The 20,591-nt window shown below is 45.8% G+C and overlaps 1 protein-coding gene across 1 annotated transcript in view; it reads right to left on the bottom strand.

Annotated features, from left to right (window-relative positions):
• The window catches only part of LOC141059513 (hepatic lectin-like), a 58,110-nt gene that overhangs the window by 11,462 nt on the left and 26,057 nt on the right, over positions 1-20,591 (bottom strand). The window contains exon 6 of the mRNA XM_073555681.1: positions 6,731-6,843. Within this exon, the coding sequence (XP_073411782.1) occupies positions 6,731-6,843 (113 nt within the window). The remainder of the gene's footprint in view (positions 1-6,730; positions 6,844-20,591) is intronic.

Here is a 20,591-nt window from a genome sequence, read left to right as displayed (position 1 = left end):
ACGTCTGAGTCTTCACAGGTCTTCCACCTCTAGTAATCCAAAATTCTAAAATAGCATGGTCACTACCTCCTAGGGTCCCAGCCACTTTTACCTCCTCAACCATTTCCTCCCTGTTTATAAGGATTAGATCCAAGGTAGCAGTTCCCCTTGTTTTCTCCCTTACCTTTTGGAAGATAAAGTTGTCAGCAAGAGAGGATAAGAATTTCCTTGACCTGTTAGTTTTGCCTGAGAGAGATTCCCAACAAATGTCTGGATAGTTGAAATCTCCCATGACAACTATGTCATATTTTTTGGAGAACTTGGCCATCTGATGCATAAAGAGTTCATCTATATATTCGGCTTGCACAGGCGGCCTGTAGTAAATGCCTACAATGGTGTCCTTTCCATTGTTCTGTCCTTGTATTCTTACCCAAACAGTTTCCACAGAACTCCCAGTCTCTGAAGCTTCAATCTCTGTGCAGATATACGCGTTTCGAACATACAATGCGACACCCCCTCCTCGTTTATCAAGTCTGTTTCTTGCAAATAAGTTGTATCCTTCTAGTCTTGTATTCCAATCATGTGTATTGTCCCACCAAGTTTCAGTGATTCCAATTACATCATATTTCTGTTCCTGTGTTAGTAGTTCCAATTCTCCTTGTTTGTTGCCCATGCTTTGTGCATTAGTATAGAAACATTTTAGTTTGTGATTGGTTTCTCTTTCTCCAATATTTTTATTAATTAGATTCTTTCGTCTTTGTTCTTCCTTTCCACTTCTAATAGCAAAGTTCTCAATACCATTTGTCAGGTGTATGGCTTTTTCTGGTCTTTTGCTTCCCTTCCCATGTTGTTCTAGTTTAAAGCTCTCCTTACAAGTGTAGCAAGGCGACTTCCAAATACATGCTTTCCAGTCTTCGTAAGGTGCACCCCATCTCTAGCAAGTAGTCCATCGTATGAGTAGTTCACTCCGTGATCCAGAAATCCAAATCGTTGCTGACGGCACCATCGACGTAGCCAGTTGTTCACCTGCAGAATCTTATTCCACCTCCTTGTTCCATGGCCATCCACTGGGAGGATGGAAGAGAAGACCACCTGCGCTCCCAGTTCTTTCACTTTCTTGCCTAAGTCTTCAAAGTCTCTGCAGATGATTTCCAGGTCGTTTCTTGCGGTGTCATTTGTCCCCACATGTAGTAGCAGGAATGGGTAGTCATCTGTAGGTCTGAAGAGTCCTGATATCCTGTCAGACACATCTTTAATTTTTGCACCTGGAAGACAGCACATTTCTCTTGTAGTTATATCCGGTCTGCAGATAGCGGCCTCTGTTCCTCTCAGCAGGGAATCCCCCATGACCACCACTCTCCGTTTCTTCTTCACAACATTTTTCTTTCTCCATCCAGGAGGACTCTGAGGGCGTACAAGGTTGCTGTTTGTTGGCAAAGTCTTATCCTGATGTATTTCTTCATCGTTTTCCTGCGTGAGAGCCTGGTACTGGTTTCTGAGCAGTATGGGTGCTGACTGCCTCCTGATCCTCCTGCTTCTCTGGGTCACATGTCTCCATTCCTCTGTTTCTTCAGGTGCACTTCGAATTTCTTCTCTTTCTGTAACATGAAGAGATAATTCTGCTCTGTCCAAGAACTCTTCACCTTCCTTAATGATCTTCAACGTAGCTAACCTCTCTTCGAGATTTTGCAACTTTTCCTCCAACAGGGACACAAGCTTGCATTTGTGGCATGTGAAGTTTGGCTTTTCCACTGGTAAATCTGTGAACATGTAGCAAGAAATGCAGCTCACCAAATGGCTCCTGGCCTCTTCCATCTTGAGATTTCTTAAAAAACGATGAAAGATGAGTCAAATATCGGCGCGCGGTTTTTCCGATTTCCTCTTTTCAGCTGCAACCGCCAAAACCCAGTGATCGTTGAGCTCGCGGAGACTCTTCACTTATCCCAGAAGGCACTGGGAATATGCAAATGATCTCCTCAAGACTCTTCCCCTGGTTTTCCGATTTCCTCTTTTCAGCTACAACCGCCAAAACCCAGTGATCGTTGAGCTCGCGGAGACTCTTCACTTATCCCAGAAGGCACTGGGAATATGCAAATGATCTCCTCAAGACTCTTCCCCTGGTTTTCCGATTTCCTCGGAAATGGTGTTGCAAAAATGAGAAATCACTGGTCAATTTTTAACCCTTATAACTTCCTAACAAAAAAAAATTTTGGTTCCAAAATTGTGCTGATGTAAAGTAAACATGTGGGAAATGTTATGTATTAAATTTTTTGTGTGCCGTATGGCTGTGATTTAAGGGCATAAAAATTCAAAGTTGGAAAATTGCAAAATTTTCAAAATTTTCGCCAAATTTCCATTTTTTTCACAAATAAACGCAAGTTATTTGAATGCAATTTTACCACTAACATGAAGTACAATATGTCACGAGAAAACAATGTCAGAATCACCGGGATCCATGAAAGCGTTCCAGAGTTATGACCTCATAAAGGTACAGTGGTCAGAATTGTAAAAATTGTCCCGGTAGTTAACGTGCAAACCACCCTTGGTAGTGAAGGGGTTAAAAACGTCAGTCCGGCACGGAAAAAATAAGCCCTCACCCGACCCCAGATCATGAAGAATGGAGACGCTACGGGTCTCGGAAAATTGCGCAAATTTTTTTTTTTTTTTTTTAAGCAAACTTTGGAATTTTTTTTCACCACTTAGACAAAAGAGGACATAGACATGTTTGGTGTCTATGAACTCATAATGACCTGGAGAATCATAATGGCAGGTGAGATTTAGCATCTAGTGAACCTAACAAAAAAGCCAAGCAAAAAACAAGTGTGGGATTGCACTTTTTTTGCAATTTCACCGCACTTGGAATTTTTTTCCCATTTTCGAGTACACGATATGGTAAAACCAATTATGTCATTTAAAAGTACAACTCGTCCCGCAAAAAATAAGCCCTCACATGGCCATATAAATGGAAAAATAAAAAAGTTATGGCTCTGGAAAGAAGGGGAGGGATAAATGAAAATGCAAAACCAAAAATACCCCTGGTCATTAAGGGGTTAACTTGTTAAAGACTAAACTTCAGACAGAAAGGCCCACAAACAAACAGCAACTGAAAACCACCGCAGTGAAGGCCTGGCAGAGCATCAAAAAGGAGGAAACACAGCGTCTGGTGATGTCCATGAGTTCAAGACTTCAGGCAGTCATTGCCAACAAAGGGTTTTCAACCAAGTGCTAGAAATGAACATTTTATTTACAATTATTTAATCTGTCCAATTACTTTTGGTCCCTTTAAAAGCAGGGTGGCACATGTTAAGGAGCTGAAACTGCTAAACCCTTCATCCAATTTAAATGTGAATACCCTCAAATGAAAGCTGAAAGTCTGAACTTCAACTGCATCTGAATTGTTTTGTTTAAAATTCATTGTGGTAATGTCTGGAACCAAAATTAGAAAAATGTTGTCTCTGTCCAAATATATATGGACCTAACTGTATGTGGTATATTTGGCAACCTGCCCCTGTGGCCTTAGTTACGTAGGTCCGACATCACGAGAATTCCGGATTCATGTCTGAGAGGATATTCGTGATGTCAAGGCGGCCGGGGAGGTTTTGGACACTACCACTCTCAAGACAATCCCCCAGCATTTCAAGTTGCGTCACAAATGTAATATAGCAGGTCTTAGGTTTATAGGGATCAATTGTGTATGCGGTGGTGTCAGGGGTCGTGATCTTAAATGCCCTCTGGCACAGCTGGAGTGCCGCAGGATCCTCGCTCTTGATACCATGGCGCTCAATGGATTAAATGAGAAGTTATCTTTTGCTTGTTTTCTATAATTGGCCCATTATTATCTCATTCCATTGGGTTATGAGAGATACTGTATATGTACCTTTCCTTAGTATCTATCCTCTGTTTTGTGGGTTTTTATGGTGTGCTGCTTTTTAATATGTTCTTTTTAATTTTATCACAGTAATTACTGATTGTTCTTGATGAATTGTTGCTGATTCTGCTGGCTCAGGAGTGGGATTCTCTGTGGTGAATATTCTCTATCAAATATGGACATTAAATTACGAAATGGGAAGAAATTACTGGATTCGAAGAATTGAGAGCTGTCTGCATTAATGATTACTATTTGCTATTATTGCTGTTATTCAACAATCAATATGTGCCGTTGATGCTTAATTTTGTAAGCTCCTTAACTTCACGCACACTATATGTGTTTTCCCTCTTCTTCAATTCCCTCTTCCCTGCCGTGTTCCTTTTTCCCTCTTTTTTACTTGTTTTCCACGTGTCTGTGTGTCCTTTATTACAATATCTTCCCCTTATTGCCTTTCTTTTATCTATGATTACATTCCCGGGTACATATGAGGTTAATAGTTGCCTTTAAGGAAGCATAGGCTCGAGAGTTCTCTCTGCCCATACTTTTGCCCTTATCTTACATGGCTGCCTTGGGGGTGCGCATGCGCTGGCGGTCTTTGCAGCTCACGCCGCTAAAGGCTTCCTGAAAATGGTGCTGCGGGTCACTGACGTCACATGAAATTTTTCCTTGACCCGCACCATCATTGAAAGGCTGAAAGTGATGCGGATCCTGCTCAGTACCCACCCGTGCATGCGCCGCTACCGCGGCTAATCTCACACACCTGAGCACTGCATTATTTAACTTCTGATAGGCATGCCTGTCCATACCGGCCCTTGAAGAAGCCTGACAGCGAAACGTGCATCAGGGCATGCTCCTGGCATTGCACACTCACATATATGGGTAAGCACTAATGGCACTTTCATTCTGCACTCTTCCTGGCACTTTGTGCTGGAGCGATTAACCACTAGGTGTATTTAATTATCCAGCTCCTAGCTTTCACTTTTGCTTGTTCCAGCTTTTGTGGGGGTCACTCCGCTGCACACTCTAACAGTTATCTGCCCATTTGCAATTTGATATGGTGATTTCACCACTACTAGGTACTCTTTGATGGTGGCAGTTATTTGACTGTTGGAGTGGGTAGTATGAGTGATGGCTTCCCCACAATTCATCTACTTAGAGTATTATCTCATTTTTCAGGACTGCATTTTAGGATTAGAATACTCAATATGTGTCTTACTTAAATGTGCACCAGGTGTTTTTTTGCATCCCCTATACACACTCATTTGTGATTACTGTTGTTTGTCTCTTGTTTTTAAATATAATTTTCAATAAACTGATATCTTTTGCATTTATGGTGCAGGTACTTCTTTCTTTGGGCTGAACTTTTGTATTGGTTTGAATATGTAGGGAGTAGCCCTTTCCTTGTTGGAATGTGTTGACTAATCTCACCCATTGTGTCGGCTTAATCAAAAAGGAAACAGTCATAGCCTTAAGGCCTCATTACATTTAGCGATGCACCAGAGATCCTGACCATGATATGACGCGGTCAGGATCGCTGGTGCATCGCTAAATGGTCACTAGTGAGCTTCCACACAGGCAGATCTCACTAGCGATGCAGCAGCGGTTGGCGGTCGATACTTACCTGTCACATGCAGCAGTGATGACTTCTTCTGCCCGCGTCCATGGAGTCGCTCGTCGGCGCCAGCAGGAAGCCAGCGATGAGAAATGGACCTGGCCGATCTCGCGCGATCAGTGATATCCAGTGGGGAGCTGGGTCGGGGGTTAGTGTCACATGTAGCGAGATCGCTACCGATATTGCTGTTGCGTGACAAAATCGGTGAAGCTTTAGCGACATCACTAATGATCTCGCTATATGTGAAGGGGGCTTTATGTTTGGAGTTTTTTCTTCTGCTGCAATCATTCTTCTTGTTAGTGGAGTTTACAGAGATTAACTCCCCATGTATCACTTATCCATATACTGTATCCATTGATAATCTGTCAGGACTTGAACCCAGCAGTCCTTGTGCACCATGCGGTAGCTCTTCCCTCTGAGCTATTCAGCTTGCTAAACCAGACAATAGTACCTGTATTGATCCTGATTGTCTTCACCCTGAGTTCCTGATTGGCTCAACCCTGTGATCTCCTGATTGAACACACTATTTAAAGGGAATCTGTCACCCCATTTTAGCCCTATAAGCTGCAGCCACTGCCATCAGGGGCTTATCTACAACATTCTGTAATGCTGTAGATAAGCCCCCCGATGAAACCTGAAAGATAATAAAAACATGTTAGATTATACTCACCGGGGGGCGGGGGCGGTGGGTGTTGCGGTCCGGTCTGGCGCCTCCCATCTTCGTACGATGATGTCCTCCTCCTTGATTCTCCCTTGGCTCTTGCGCAGGCGTACTTTATCTTCCCTGTTGAGGGCAGAGTAAAGTACTGCAGTGCGCAGGTGCCGGGAAAGGTCAGAGAGGTCCGAACGCCATGGTGAGCATAATCTAACTCTTTTTTCTTATCTTTCAGGTTTCATTGGGGGCTTATCTACAGCATTACAGAATGCTGTAGATAAGCCCCTGATGACTGTGGCCGCAGCTTATAGGCCAAAAATGGGGTGACAGATTCCCTTTAAACATAGTACTGCACTTCCTTCTGTGTGAGATTATTGAGCTCCCAGCCTTTAGTATAGCTTATTTCCACCTGCTCCTTATCCTCAAGATTCTACTGTTGCTCCATGTACCAAACTCTGGCTGTTTCCTGACTACGACACTTGCTTATCCTCCCAACTACACTGCTGCTCCATGTACCGACCTCTGGCTATTCCCTGACGATGCTACCTGCTGGTGCTGCCCCTACTATTCCAACTCAGGTCAGTCCATAACATAATTTGTGGAATACAAAGCTTACTTGTACGATGATTTGTAGTCCGTTCCATCAACCCATATCCAGTTTCCTTCCGCCTCAGTGTCAGTTAGACCAATCCAAAAAGTCATGTCCCTTGTATTTTCACTGATAAATTTCTGTGGTGACAGGAGAGGAAAAAAAAAAATTACCTTTGCTGATAGACTTCCTAGGAGAGACTGAGTTTATTAATAGACCAAAAACAGTTTAGTAAAATCGTTATGGATAATATAGAAAGTTCAGGGATGGTAGAAAGGTCATCATGTAACATGCAAATCTTAGATCCAGCAGTTTTTACATGCTGGTCTTACATTGGATAATGTATTTGTGGTTCCTTTCGTTAGTCTTCCTTCGATTTGTTATGTTATCAGACAAATCTCTATACCATGCTGTGCTTAATGGTTATAAGTAAGAATAATAACACTGCTATTCAGTGGCCCTAAATAACACTGATATAAAGAATTCTAAATGACAGTGCTATCCACTGCTACCACCACTAAAAATAACCAAATACACCAGCATTCCACCAAAACATGCTCAAATATTATGATATGCATCAACGCAACTGTTTGAAGAAACTGCGCCACATAATAAAGATGTAAATGGATCTTTATAATTTAATTGGGTTTTATTATAGTACTGCTTGAGAAAGGAATCACCCAGAAGGAAAAAGGACAGGTCTAACCATCAGATATCCTCCCATATTATTGCCCTATTTAAAATGTCTACTAATCCATCGATAAACAAAATGTGTGTGTGACCAGTGACCTTCTGACAGCAAAACGTAACGGTGACCACTCTCTGCTCATTCTTCTTGACCTATCTGCAGCTTTTGACACTGTTGACCACCATCTCCTACTCTCTAGGCTCCAGTCACTAGGCATTAAGGACATTGCTCTCTCCTGGTTCTCTTCCTATCTCTCTGACCGCTCCTTCAGTGTTTTATTCTCTGGCTCCACGTCATCTCTTCCTCTCGCTGTCGGGGTACCTCAGGGCTCAGTCCTTGGCCCCCCTTCTTTTCTCTCTCTACACGGCCCCAATTGGACAGACCATCAGCAAATTTGGCTTTCAGTACCATCTCTATGCTGATGACACACAACTATACAGTATATGTCTTCCCCTGACCTTACTCCCGCTGTACTACAGAATGCCAGTGACTGTCTGTCCGCAGTCTCCAACATAATGTCCACTCTCTATCTGAAACTCAACCTCTCCAAAACTGAACTTCTTCTGCTCCCACCGTCTACTAACCTCCCTACATCTGACATTTCCCTCTCCGTGGGTGGTACCACAATAACACCCCGGCAGCAGGCGCGCTGTCTGGGTGTTATGTTTGACACCAATCTCTCCTTCACATCCCATATACAATTGGGACGCCCTCACACCCAGGGCTGTGGGGTACTCGGTACCGGGCCCGGTGGATCTCAATGGGAGTTGTCACGGTAGCTGTGACCCGGCCCGTGGCCCTGGGCACAATTGTAAATGTTCAGTGTCAATGAATAAGTCGTGACGCCACCTGTGGTGTTCGGCAATGTAGATGTTAGGCCGACGCTGCAGACAGATCCTCTGGGACAGATGGTGTTATGCAGCAGTGATGGTATAGCCCTCCACAGGCAGGGCTGTTGTAGATATGGTGACACACACTTAGGTGGTGTAGTGTCAGGCGCAGGGGATGTAGCAGTGCCGGGCAGGTTGATGCGGGAATAAGTGGAGGACACCAGGGCATGTAGTTCCAAAGCTTTACTCACAATCTGTTGTACAAACAGGTGCCTGCTTCTGTGCTGTGTCCTCCGGGTCTGGGACTCAGTCAACCCCCAAGCTAGATGGAATACTCCTTTCCAACATTCCGCCAACTTGTGCCTTTCTGAACGTCTCCTCTTATAGCGCCTTTAGATGAAGTACTCCTATTCCTTAGTTACACTGGAGTTCCTCTTGTCTGGTGTTCCTATGAACTCTACTTGTACGGCAGACAGCTGTAGCCTGCTTCGGGGACTCTTTGCTACTAAGTCCCGGCTCACTATCCAGTTGCTGTTGTGCCCCCAAGTCTTGTGTGGGAATATAGTGGTCACTACTTCTATTCCTCCAATGTCTGCTGCAGGACCATTAGTATCCGTACAACCTCGTGACCGGGCCCCAGCCTTGCGCTTAGAACTTCTAGGAAGGGCTCTCTTCTCACCCACGTCCACTGTTCTCTTTTTCTCCTCACGTTCCGTACTAATCCTTTCGTTCTATGAAGAGTCAAGCTTTCAGTCTATGTTGCTCTCTCTCTCCTTCCCGTGCCAGCAGACCCAGATCACTGGTATCTGCTGCAGCACTTCCATCCATCTATCCCTCTCTCTAGGGATCTTCTTCTCTCCAACTCTCTAACCAACTACTGACTAACTTAAACTCTTCCCGCTCCTTGAAATGTAATCTAACTCCACCCATCTCCCAGCATGTTTCATGTTCCAAGCAGGGAGCCACCAATGGGTGCTTTGCTATACTCCAAGCAGGGAGCCGCCGATGGTGCTTTGCTACACTACTTTGTGGTGTGGGGGTGCAGGTGTTGGAGTGTGGTCAGCAGTCTCCACCTTACCAGGATGGTGGGACACCACACCTCAGGAGGAGGTGCAGTACCTCTGTGGCGACTGAGCCTCAGGGGCGCCACACAATCTCTTGCCCGCTCTTGCTGCTTACACCTAAAGAACATCTCTAGAATCCGGCCTTTTCTCACCATGGAAACAACAAAAACCCTTACTGTAGCACTGATCCACTCCCGCCTGGATTACTGCAACGCTCTATTAATTGGCCTCCCTGTCACTCGACTATCCCCTCTCCAGTCCATACTTAATGCAGCAGCCAGGGTCATCTATCTGACTAATCGGTACTCAGACGTGTCCGCTCTTTGCCAGTCCTTACATTGGCTGTCCATTCATTATAGGATCCAATTCAAAGTACTTGTTCTCACCCACAAAGCTCTCCACAGTGAAGCACCCCCCTACATCTCCTCCCTCATTTCTGTCTATCGGCCTAACCGACCGCTGCGTTCTGCAAATGACTTTCGACTAACCTCTACAATAATCCGTACCTCCCACTCCCGACTCCAAGACTCCTCCCGTGCTGCTCCTATCCTCTGGAATGCTCTACCCCAAGAAATTAGGACTATCCACAATTTGCATAGTTTTAGGTGCTCCCTCAAAACACATTTGTTCAGAGTGGCCTATCACGTTCACTAATCAAAGTCATTCTATGTGTAAGTGTGAGTGTGTAGCCCATTCACTATCTCCAGCCATCCCTCAGTCCCTCAAGATGGCCGGACCATCATTGTAAATACACAATTGTAAATACACACCTGTACTCAGTATCTCCCTCACCTCATTGTAGATTGTAAGCTCTCACGAGCAGGGGCGGCTTACTTCGTCTTATTTTGCTTTAATTATTGTATTGTTAACGTTGTTACTTATGACTAGAGTTGAGCGATACCGTCCGATACTTCAAAGTATCGTATCGGATGGTATCGGCCGATCTTTAAAAAAAGTATCGGTATCGCCGATTCCGATACCGGAAGTCCCATTCAAGTCTATGGGACTTCCGGTATCGGAATAAGAAAAACCCTTTCCTGCCCTTGTACAGCCTCTCTGGGGTCTGTACGGGCCTTTCGGGGGGCTGTGCCGGCCTGCCAGGGGGTCTGTGCAGGCTCCGGTGGTCTGTGCCGGCCTGCCGGTGGTCTGTGCAGGCTCCGGGGGGCTGTGCCGGCCTGCCGGGGGGCTGTGCAGGCCTGCCGGGGGGCTGTGCCGGCCTGCCGGGGGGCTGTGCAGGCTCCGGGGGGCTGTGCCGGCCTGCCGGGGGGCTGTGCCGGCCTGCCGGTGGTCTGTGCAGGCTCCGGGGGTCTGTGCAGGCATCGTCCGATGGGACTACAAGTCCCATCGGGCGATGCCTGCTACCATGACAGTGATTGACACATTAGCCAATGATGGGACAGTAGTAGTCCCATCATCCGGCTAATGTGTTAAATGTTAAAAAAAAAAAAAAAAAAAAAAAAAAAAATACTACATACATACTACATGCTACATACATACTACATATATACTACATACATACTACATACATACTACATATATACTACATGCATGCTACATACTACATGCTACATACATACTACATATATACTACATTCATACTACATACTACATATATACTACATACATACTACATACATACTACATGCATACTACATGCATACTACATATATACTACATACATACTACATATATACTACATACATACTACATACATGCTACATACATACTGCATGCTACATACATACTACATACATACTACATGCATGCTACATACATACTACATGCATGCTACATACATACTACATGCATGCTACATACATACCACATACATACTACATGCTACATACATACTACATATATACTACATACATACTACATACATGCTACATACATACTGCATGCTACATACATACTACATACATACTACATGCATGCTACATACATACTACATATATACTACATACATACCACATACATACTACATGCTACATACATACCACATATATACTACATACATACAATACATTCATACAATACATACATAGACATACAGTACATATAACATAGAGTAACATACTTACCAATACTTGTCACATTGTTCCCCGAAGCCATTGTCTATTCCGGGATAAATATTAACATAACAAACCACAAAAATACTCACCCACGATCCGAAGCAGTCCACGAGTGTGTCCCACGACGATCTTGGGTAGAGAACTGCAGCATCAGATGATGCTGCCGTTCTCTACGGGCTGCAGGAATCCAATGACGGAAGGTAGGTATCCTTCCGCACTGTATTCCTCCGCCACTTAAAAAAAAAAAGTCCCTAGTCTCACTTTATGCCATTGCTGTGTGGGAAATTCCCACACAGCAATGGCATAAAGTGAGACTAGGGACTTTTTTTTTTTAAGTGGCGGAGGAATACAGTGCGGAAGGATACCTACCTTCCGTCATTGGATTCCTGCAGCCCGTAGAGAACGGCAGCATCATCTGATGCTGCAGTTCTCTACCCAAGATCGTCGTGGGACACACTCGTGGACTGCTTCGGATCGTGGGTGAGTATTTTTGTGGTTTGTTATGTTAATATTTATCCCGGAATAGACAATGGCTTCGGGGAACAATGTGACAAGTATTGGTAAGTATGTTACTCTATGTTATATGTACTGTATGTCTATGTATGTATTGTATGAATGTATTGTATGTATGTAGTATATATGTGGTATGTATGTAGCATGTAGTATGTATGTGGTATGTATGTAGTATGTATGTAGTATATATGTAGTATGTATGTAGCATGCATGTAGTATGTATGTAGTATGTATGTAGCATGCAGTATGTATGTAGCATGTATGTAGTATGTATGTAGTATATATGTAGTATGTATGTAGCATGTAGTATGTATGTGGTATGTATGTAGCATGCATGTAGTATGTATGTAGCATGCATGTAGTATGTATGTAGTATGTATGTAGTATGTATGTAGCATGCAGTATGTATGTAGCATGTATGTAGTATGTATGTAGTATATATGTAGTATGTATGTAGCATGTAGTATGTATGTAGCATGCATGTAGTATGTATGTAGTATATATGTAGTATGTATGTAGCATGTAGTATGTATGTAGCATGCATGTAGTATGTATGTAGTATTTTTTTTTTTTTTTTTTTTTTAACATTTAACACATTAGCCGGATGATGGGACTACTACTGTCCCATCATTGGCTAATGTGTCAATCACTGTCATGGTAGCAGGCATCGCCCGATGGGACTTGTAGTCCCATCGGACGATGCTTGCACAGACCCCCGGACATCAGCACAGCCCCCCGGCAGGCCGGCACAGCCCCCCGGCAGGCCGGTACAGACCCCCACAGGGTGCACAGACCACCGGCAGGCCGGCACAGCCCCCCGGCAGTCCGGTACAGACCCCGGGCAGTCCACACAGCCCCCCGGCAGGCCGGCACAGCCCCCCGGCAGGCCGGCAGAGACCCCCGGAAGGCCCGAAATGACGGCGCATCATGATGCGCCCACACCGCGCATCATGATGACGTCAGGCCGTCAATCAACTGAACTTCCGATTCCGATGCCGAATTCCGATATTGAAAAAATATCGGAAGTCGGTATCGGAATTCCGATACAGCAAGTATCGGCCGATACCCGATACTTGCGGTATCGGAATGCTCAACACTACTTATGACTTGTGTTTTGAAACTGTTAAACTGTAAAGCGCTGCGGAATATGTTGGCGCTATATAAATAAAGATTATTATTATTGTTTGATCCCATCTTTTATTTGGAAATTACAATAATTGTTTCAGAAGCTCATGGCCCAGTTTAAAAGAGTTTATACAGAAAATAATGAAATTGTATGGGGCTTTCTATATTTATTATGCTTTGCTCATTTAGCGCCATCATATTCTGCAGCACTTTACAGACATAATTAGGCTGGTTTCACATTAGCTTTTTTTTGCGCAGCGCATTGTGCGCGTCCATGCACATGTGTCATGGTCTTGCGTTTGCACGTGTTCGTATGCATTTTCGTGCCAATTCCTTTTTTTTTTCGTCGTGTACGTCTAGGCGCGCAAGACGCAACCTGTAGCATTTTTTAGTCTGCCGAAAGGCGTCAAAAAATGCATGCACACGCTTGCGCACAGAATGCAACAAAATAACGCATTACAGTCTATGGGAACGCAGGCGTGTGCATGGACATGCGATTGTCTGCGTTTTCGGGCACATGCGTTTTTGGTGTAAATATGTGTAGACACTGGTTTTAACCCTTAGAGAACGAATGCGCATAAAAAACTCAAACGCATGATGCGTTTGTATTGCGCACAAAAACGCTAATGTGAAATTAACCTTATCGCTGTCCCTAATGGTCTCACACGCTATATTCTCTTTCAATCTTTGGAGTATGGAAGGAAACAGGAGAAAACCCATGCAAACACAGAGAGAGCATAGAAACTCTTGCAGATGTTGTCATTGGTGGGATTTAAACCCAGGACCCCCACGCTATAAAGCAACCATGCTAACCACTCAGCCAACGTGCTGTCCAAAGGTGATGGCAGTAGTGCACTCTGAAATGGAAATGTTTAGTAGACGGTGAAAACACAAGATGCTCAGGTTTATTAAGATTCAGCCAGAGAAAGGACATGATGTGATGGAGGACAATATGCTTACTTTTCGCATGGTGGGCATAGCCACATGCGGAAAGTAAGCAGAACAATGCATTCCTATGTGTGTGGATTTTCCCGTTATTTTGCACAAAGAATGAACATGCTGCATATTTTTCCGCGATGCAACTCCACCGTGGAAAAATCCGCAGCATAAGCACAGCATGTGCGGAATGCCATAGGAATGCATGGGATGCTTTTTTTGCGTTTTCACAGCAAAATCACGCGCTTAAAATTGCTGGAAAGCGCAAAAAAAGCTACATGTGAACACAGCCTAAGTGATTTTACTAGGGGATAACAAAAGGATTAAGAAAGGGTTGTCTGAGTAGTGGATAACTCCTTTAAAAGAAATATATAGTAATATATAATTTATTGTGAAAATTCTAGAAAAAGCTACTGACCAAAAAAGCAGAAATCACCACAATACTATAAATTTTATTAGGTACACATGAACAACACCATATAAAAACATTTAAAAGTCATACAAAATGACAAATGCAAAAGCACACAGGGGGCTCCTAATAGAGCCAACAAGACACACCCCTTGAGAGCAGAATAAGTGGCTTCACAAATCAAAAATGGAACATTTAAATAATAAACAATAGAATATATCTACACAATCAAATGAGACACTAATGAAAATGAATATGTCAAATAGCTATTAGTAGTTTATATAGCAAAAAACCCCATCTGGGACATATAATACGTTGTCAATTGCCCATAGAGTAAACGGGCCACATTGATCCAAATAGGAAACATACATGTTGGAATTCAAGAGCATTCAAAAAGTAGAAATTGTAAAGCACATTTAAATGAATACATTCGAATGCCCATAGACATCACCAGAGGGTTAATTGAAGTGCTCACAGTGTAAAAGGCAATTGTCAGCGATGCCCATGCAAATGATGCGACCGCTTGCCATCATAAGATAAAGCCACATAAAAGATCCAAGAAGACAATGCAAAGGGTACTGCAGACAGGCTAAGAAATATATGAATTAAATAGAAGCCATGCTAAAAGAAACCTAAAGAGAGGTTAAATAATCTTGAAAGAGTTACAGAGGCTGAATCCTGCCCGCACTGTCCTAGTAAAGTCCGCTTACCTGGGGCTATTTAATTCATATAATCTCCTGGCTGCTTCGGGGGGCCGCGGCGGTGACGTTCACGCCGCGTGGCCTGCCTCTCCTCCCATTCCGCTGTCGTCCGCCGTCAGAGTAGCGGCCTGTTGGGTGGCAGGGCCGGTGACATCATCCCCCAGCGGCACGGGGCATCGGATCTTGCAGGGGGTCACTGCTGCGTAGGCCCCACAGCTGCGCCCAATTTAAACCATTGAATCGTGACTTCCAGCGCTGCTGGCAGGGTGTTAGCGGCCTACAACACTGCGGGCCAGGCGCCGGCTGCACCCATTGGCTGAGTCAGGAGGACAGTTTCAGGCTCCCAGGCATCGTGGTGGGCCATCGACGCCCAATTACTGCAGGATGGGACACCGGCAGGAGCCTTCGGCGGGGTGAGCCAGGCGGCATCATTGTCCGGGGTCCCGCATTCCGGATCCTCTCAGGGGCTCAGGCCTCTCACCCCGGTCCTCCCTGTGGGGAGCTTTGGGGGTCAGCAACGCGCCAGGGAGGCCGTCGTCGGCAGGCGGGAAGTCCACGATGCATCCGGGGATCCAGGCTTTCCGGCTGGAGGGCACACAGCCCCCTCGCAACCTGGTGAGTATGCTTCCGTGTCCACTGTTTGTCACCCACTTTTGTCTTCATCACTCATAGAAGGGGGGCCCTTGGTGGAATCTGGTGGTGTTGGGGGTGGGTCGGAGTTGAGTGGTCTAGCTACGGCTGGGGTGTGAGTGATATGCATACGGATGTGTGTAGTTTGCTGTCATGCTTGGAGCGGGGTTTGTTGTGCCGTCGCCGGTAGCAGCTTGGGTCAGGTCACAGGCCGGGGGGTCATCTGGTCAGATCGGTCTAGAGCCAGGTGCCCGCTCCGGTGATCCAGTGTTGGTGTCGGTGCAAACTGAAAAGGAAAAGGAGTGTCGTGTGCATTTGGATGACCGGGCGCATGGTGAGGTGTATGTATGCTTCGAAGGCTCGTTGGGGGCTCATTTAAAAAAAGAGGTGAAAGAGCGTATTTGGAAGGATGAGTATGTTCAAATATTTTCTTTGCTGCCTCTTGAGAAATTTAACCTAGATAAGAGCAAGAAAGAGGATAGCAAGAAGGAGGAGGAGGAAAAGCACAGGTGGCGTCGGATTCCTCAGACATTTGTGAACTGGCAACAAGCTTTTGCCATTTTGGCAAGCGTTATTGGTGAAAAAGCCCCTGACAATTGCTCCGCGCTTTTTTGTTACCTAGATACCATAGGGGAGGCTTACAGAGTGTATGGGGGTCAGGCGTGGTTGAGGTATGACGAGCAATTCCGGCAGCGGAAGGCCGTGCGTCCGGCTATTCGCTGGGACCAAAAAGATATTGGATTGTGGATGCGGGTGATAGCCCAAAGCAAGTTTGGGAGCTCCTTTCATGGGGGGGCTGGAAGCACCAGCCAGAGTAGCGGCAACTCCAGCGCCACAGGTGGAGGAGGCCAAGGGCAGACAGGAACGCACAAGGTGGGGGTGTGCTGGCAGTTTAATGATGGCCAGTGTAAGTTTGGGATGAATTGTAAATTCAAACACCTCTGCTCCAATTGTAATGGCGCCTCACATGGAGCCTCAAAGTGTTTCAAGAAAGGGAAGCTCAAAACCGTGGGCGGAAATTTGCAAGGGGGAGACTCCAGTGAATCTGGAAAGTATGGTTCCCTATCTAAATAGGTACCCGGATAGGGATAAAGCAGAGTTGCTGTACACAGGTTTTAAGGATGGTTTTCATATTCCTGGTCCCCGTTCGATATTCCGCTAGTTCTCAAGAATTTGTGCTCAGCTTTGGAGCATGCCGCGGTTGTTTCCAAAAAACTTAAAAAAGAAGTTTCGTTGGGCCGCATGGCGGGCCCTTTTGTTTCCCCTCCTTTTCCAGACTTGGTGGTTTCCCCTTTGGGAGTCGTTCCAAAGAAGGAGCCGAATAAGTTTCGGCTTATTCAGCACTTATCCCACCCATGAGGGAGGTCGGTTAATGATGGTATTGATCCGGAGATCTGTTCTGTGGTATACTCTTCGTTTGACGAGGCAGCTTGGTGGCTGCGAAAATGTGGTCGTGGTGCCCTTATGGCAAAAACTGACGTTGAATCCGTTTTTCGGCTGTTACCGCTTCACCCTGATAGTGTGAAACTGCTAGGCTGTTTTTGGGACGGCATGTTTTTTGTGGACAGGTGTTTATCTATGGGATGTTCCTTGTCCTGTGTGTATTTTGAGGCCTTCAGTTCATTTCTCGAGTGGGTTGTGTGCGACGTTTCCGGTTTTGACTCAGTTATTCACTACTTGGATGACTTTTTGTGTGTCGGTCCGGCGGATTCATCGCATTGTTCCAGCATTTTGAGGGCCATCGAGTGGGTGGCCGATCGTTTTGGTGTCCCTTTAGCGTCCGGGAAAACGGAGGGCCTTGCATGTGTTTGCGTTTTTTGGGGATCGTCATCGATACAGTGGAGTGGGAGTTCAGGTTGCCTGAGGACAAACTAGTGGATTTGCGGACTGAAGTGGTCCAAGCGCGCCGTTTGAGGAAAATATCATTGCGGGATCTTCAGTCGCTGTTGGGGAAGCTTAACTTTGCTTGTCGTGTTATGCCAATGGGGCGAGTTTTTTCACGTAGGCTGGCTAGCGCTACTGCGGGGATTCGGACCCCCAATCATTTTGTTAGGTTGTCGGCGGAGCTCAAGGCAAATTTGGCGGTTTGGGAGTCCTTTTTGGAGGAGTACAGCGGTTGCTCTTTGGTAATGGCTGAGGTGATAAGTAACGATGCACTAGAGTTGTTTACGAATGTGACTGGCGGGATCAGTTTTGGTGCCTATTTCAGAGGGCAATGGTGCTCGGCTCAATGGCCTGATGCATGGATTTCGGCTGGTCTGGTGCGCAACATCATGTTGTTGGAGATTTTTCTGATTCTAGTGGCTGTGCATTTGTGGGGGCGGGATTTCAGGAACCGGCGAGTGCGTTTCAATTGCGACAACATGGGCGTCGTGAGCGCGATTAATGGCCTTACCGCATCGTCCCCTCCGGTTGTTCGAGTTTTACAACAATTGGTGCTATTATGTTTGTCTTTAAATGCCCATGTGACTGCAACGCACGTTCCTGGTGTCAAGAACGAGATTGCTGATTCTCTCTCGTTCGCAGTGGGATCGTTTTCGTTCATTGGCTCCAGAAGCAGAGATCGAGGGTTTAGTCTGTCCGGACGAGCTGTGGAAGGTGGCTTACTGGCCGCAGAGTCGCTGATTGAATCTTCTTTGGCCCCAAAAACATGGGAGGCTTACCGGGCAGCGTGGCGGATGTGGGAGGAGGTCCTTACGGCCGGCCAAGCCAGTGGGTCTGGGCTGTATCAGGAGAAAATGTTGTTGTCCTGGTTGGGGCGAGGTGCTACTGAGGGTTGGTCTGTGCAAAAGTTATGCGCTTATTAGCCGATTCGTCTTTTGGTTTTCCTTTGTGCGGGAGCAGGGATTTGACGAACACATTTTTGGTCAAACAGGCGGCAAAGGGTTTCCGCCATTTCAGAGGAGGGGGTGATTTAAGACGGCCAGTATCTTTCAATCTATTAGAGCAATTAGGACGTATTCTGGAGTCGGTTTGTTCATCGCGCTATGAGATTTTGTTGTTTCGCCTGTCTTTCTCATTTGCATTTTTTGGGGCCTTGCGGGTGGGGGAGCTTGTTTCTCCTAATAAAGAGTCGATAGGTGGCCTACTGGCCAAGGATGTTGTATTGACCTCTCGGAGTGTTGAATTCTGGCTGCGACGGTACAAGCCGGACCAGTCCGGGACAGGCCGCCAAGTGGTGCTAGGTGGCATGCCTGGTTCCTCGATGTGCCCCGTTCATTGTTTTTGGAGTTTTTGGGAACTTTGTCCCAGCTTGAGCGGTTCCTTGTTGTGCCACGTCAATGGGGGCAGTTTGTCTCGGTACCAGTTTGGCGCGGTTTTTAAAAAAATCCATTCTGTGTTTGGGGCTAGACGATTCCTGCTTTGCCTCTCATTCATTTAGGATAGGAGCGGCGACCGATGCGGCAGCGGGTGGTCTGGGTCCCTCTTCAATACAGCGCAATGGTAGGTGGAAGTCCAATCGATACCGCAGTTATATTCGGCCTTAGGTTCAGAAAGGGGGTATGGTTTGATTTGACCATGGGATGAGTAGGAGTCAGTGTGGGTTGCTGTTACATTTATGCTGCAAGTATATTTCGATGCTAGCATTGCATTTTTGTTTCAGGTGCTGAGCCGCTGCTGGTCTGGATTTTTGGTCACTCCTTCGTTTATTGGGGAGCGTTGCGAGCCAATGTCAAGAACGTAGGCAGTCAGCTGGGGATTCCCAGGACTGTGGCAGTGGTGCGGTGGCTCGGTTTCAGGGGCCTGGTGTGGCGAAGGGTGTTGTTGGAGATACACGAATGCGCCCCTTTGGACCGTGCACCAGATATTCTCGTTATTCATGCTGGGGGCAATGATCTGGCGGTTCGGCCTTTTCGGGAATTGGTTAAGGATATTAATCAGGATTGTCTGAGGTTGTGGTTGCTATACCGGGGGGTCACTATCGTGTGGTCTGAGATTGTTCCTCGCAGGCGATGGCGGTCTATGAGATCCTTGGCAAAGGTCAATAGGACCAGGATAAAAGTCAACAGTGCGGTGTCTTCTGTTATTGTTAGGAACGGGGGAGTTGCTGTGCGGCATTTTGACTTGGAAAAGGGCAAGGGTTATTTTTGGTTGGCGGACGGTATCCATTTAAATGCAGTTGGTTCTGATATTTGGGCCCTCACCCTTCAGGATGGCATAGAGAGGGCCATAGCATGGCGGTTCGGGGGGGTCTCGGGTCATTGAGGTGTTTAAGGCCCCTTCGTTGTGGCGGTTTTGGAGGAGGGGGGAGTCCTTGATGTCGGTGGAAATTGGTTTTGGAGACTCGGTGTGTAGGGTCTCTTCCGTTAAAACGTATGTTGGTGGTGATCTGGTGAAAGGTGGATGGGGAGTTTTCCGTCAGAAGTGGGCGGATCTCCAAGTAGTTCGTGGACAATATTTCTCGGTGTGCTGGTGCTCCTGAGCCTGTGGGGTAACGGCTGGAAGCAAATTGATGGGGCTTGTTCACAGCATTTTGGGCTACTTCACCAAGATCTTGTGGCTTCAAGGACTCCTCCTTCAGTGTTCAAGTCATTGTACTTATGTTATTTATAATACAGTGTTTATTGTTGCTTGTTGGTTTAATAAAAGGCTGCTGTTGCCATAAAATTCCAAAGATAAAATACTCGTGTCTGTGTTTTAGTTAGCGCTGGTATGGGGGTTTTTTATTGTCACGCGGGGGTAAGAAGGGGAGATTTCAAGATGCTTGGTCTCCCCTGAGGTAAACTACTTGACAATACCAACGTCAAGCTTTTTGGTACTTATGAGCCTTTTAACATGACAAAAGGTCTATTTAGACTTGCTGAATGGCTGAGGTTGTTCGCCTATACAGGAACAAAATGATCACAGAGAAAATTGCTTTGTCCCCATGTAGCATCATGTTCTCAGCAGCATATCCCCTCAGTGATGATCTATTGATAA

Source organism: Dendrobates tinctorius, unplaced genomic scaffold (assembly GCF_039654945.1).
Source record: "Dendrobates tinctorius isolate UK_male_01 unplaced genomic scaffold, ASM3965494v1 ptg000228l, whole genome shotgun sequence".
NCBI lineage: Eukaryota > Metazoa > Chordata > Amphibia > Anura > Dendrobatidae > Dendrobates > Dendrobates tinctorius.
The sequence above is the reverse complement of the archived record's forward strand: the minus strand, read 5'-3'. Positions and strand labels throughout refer to the sequence as shown.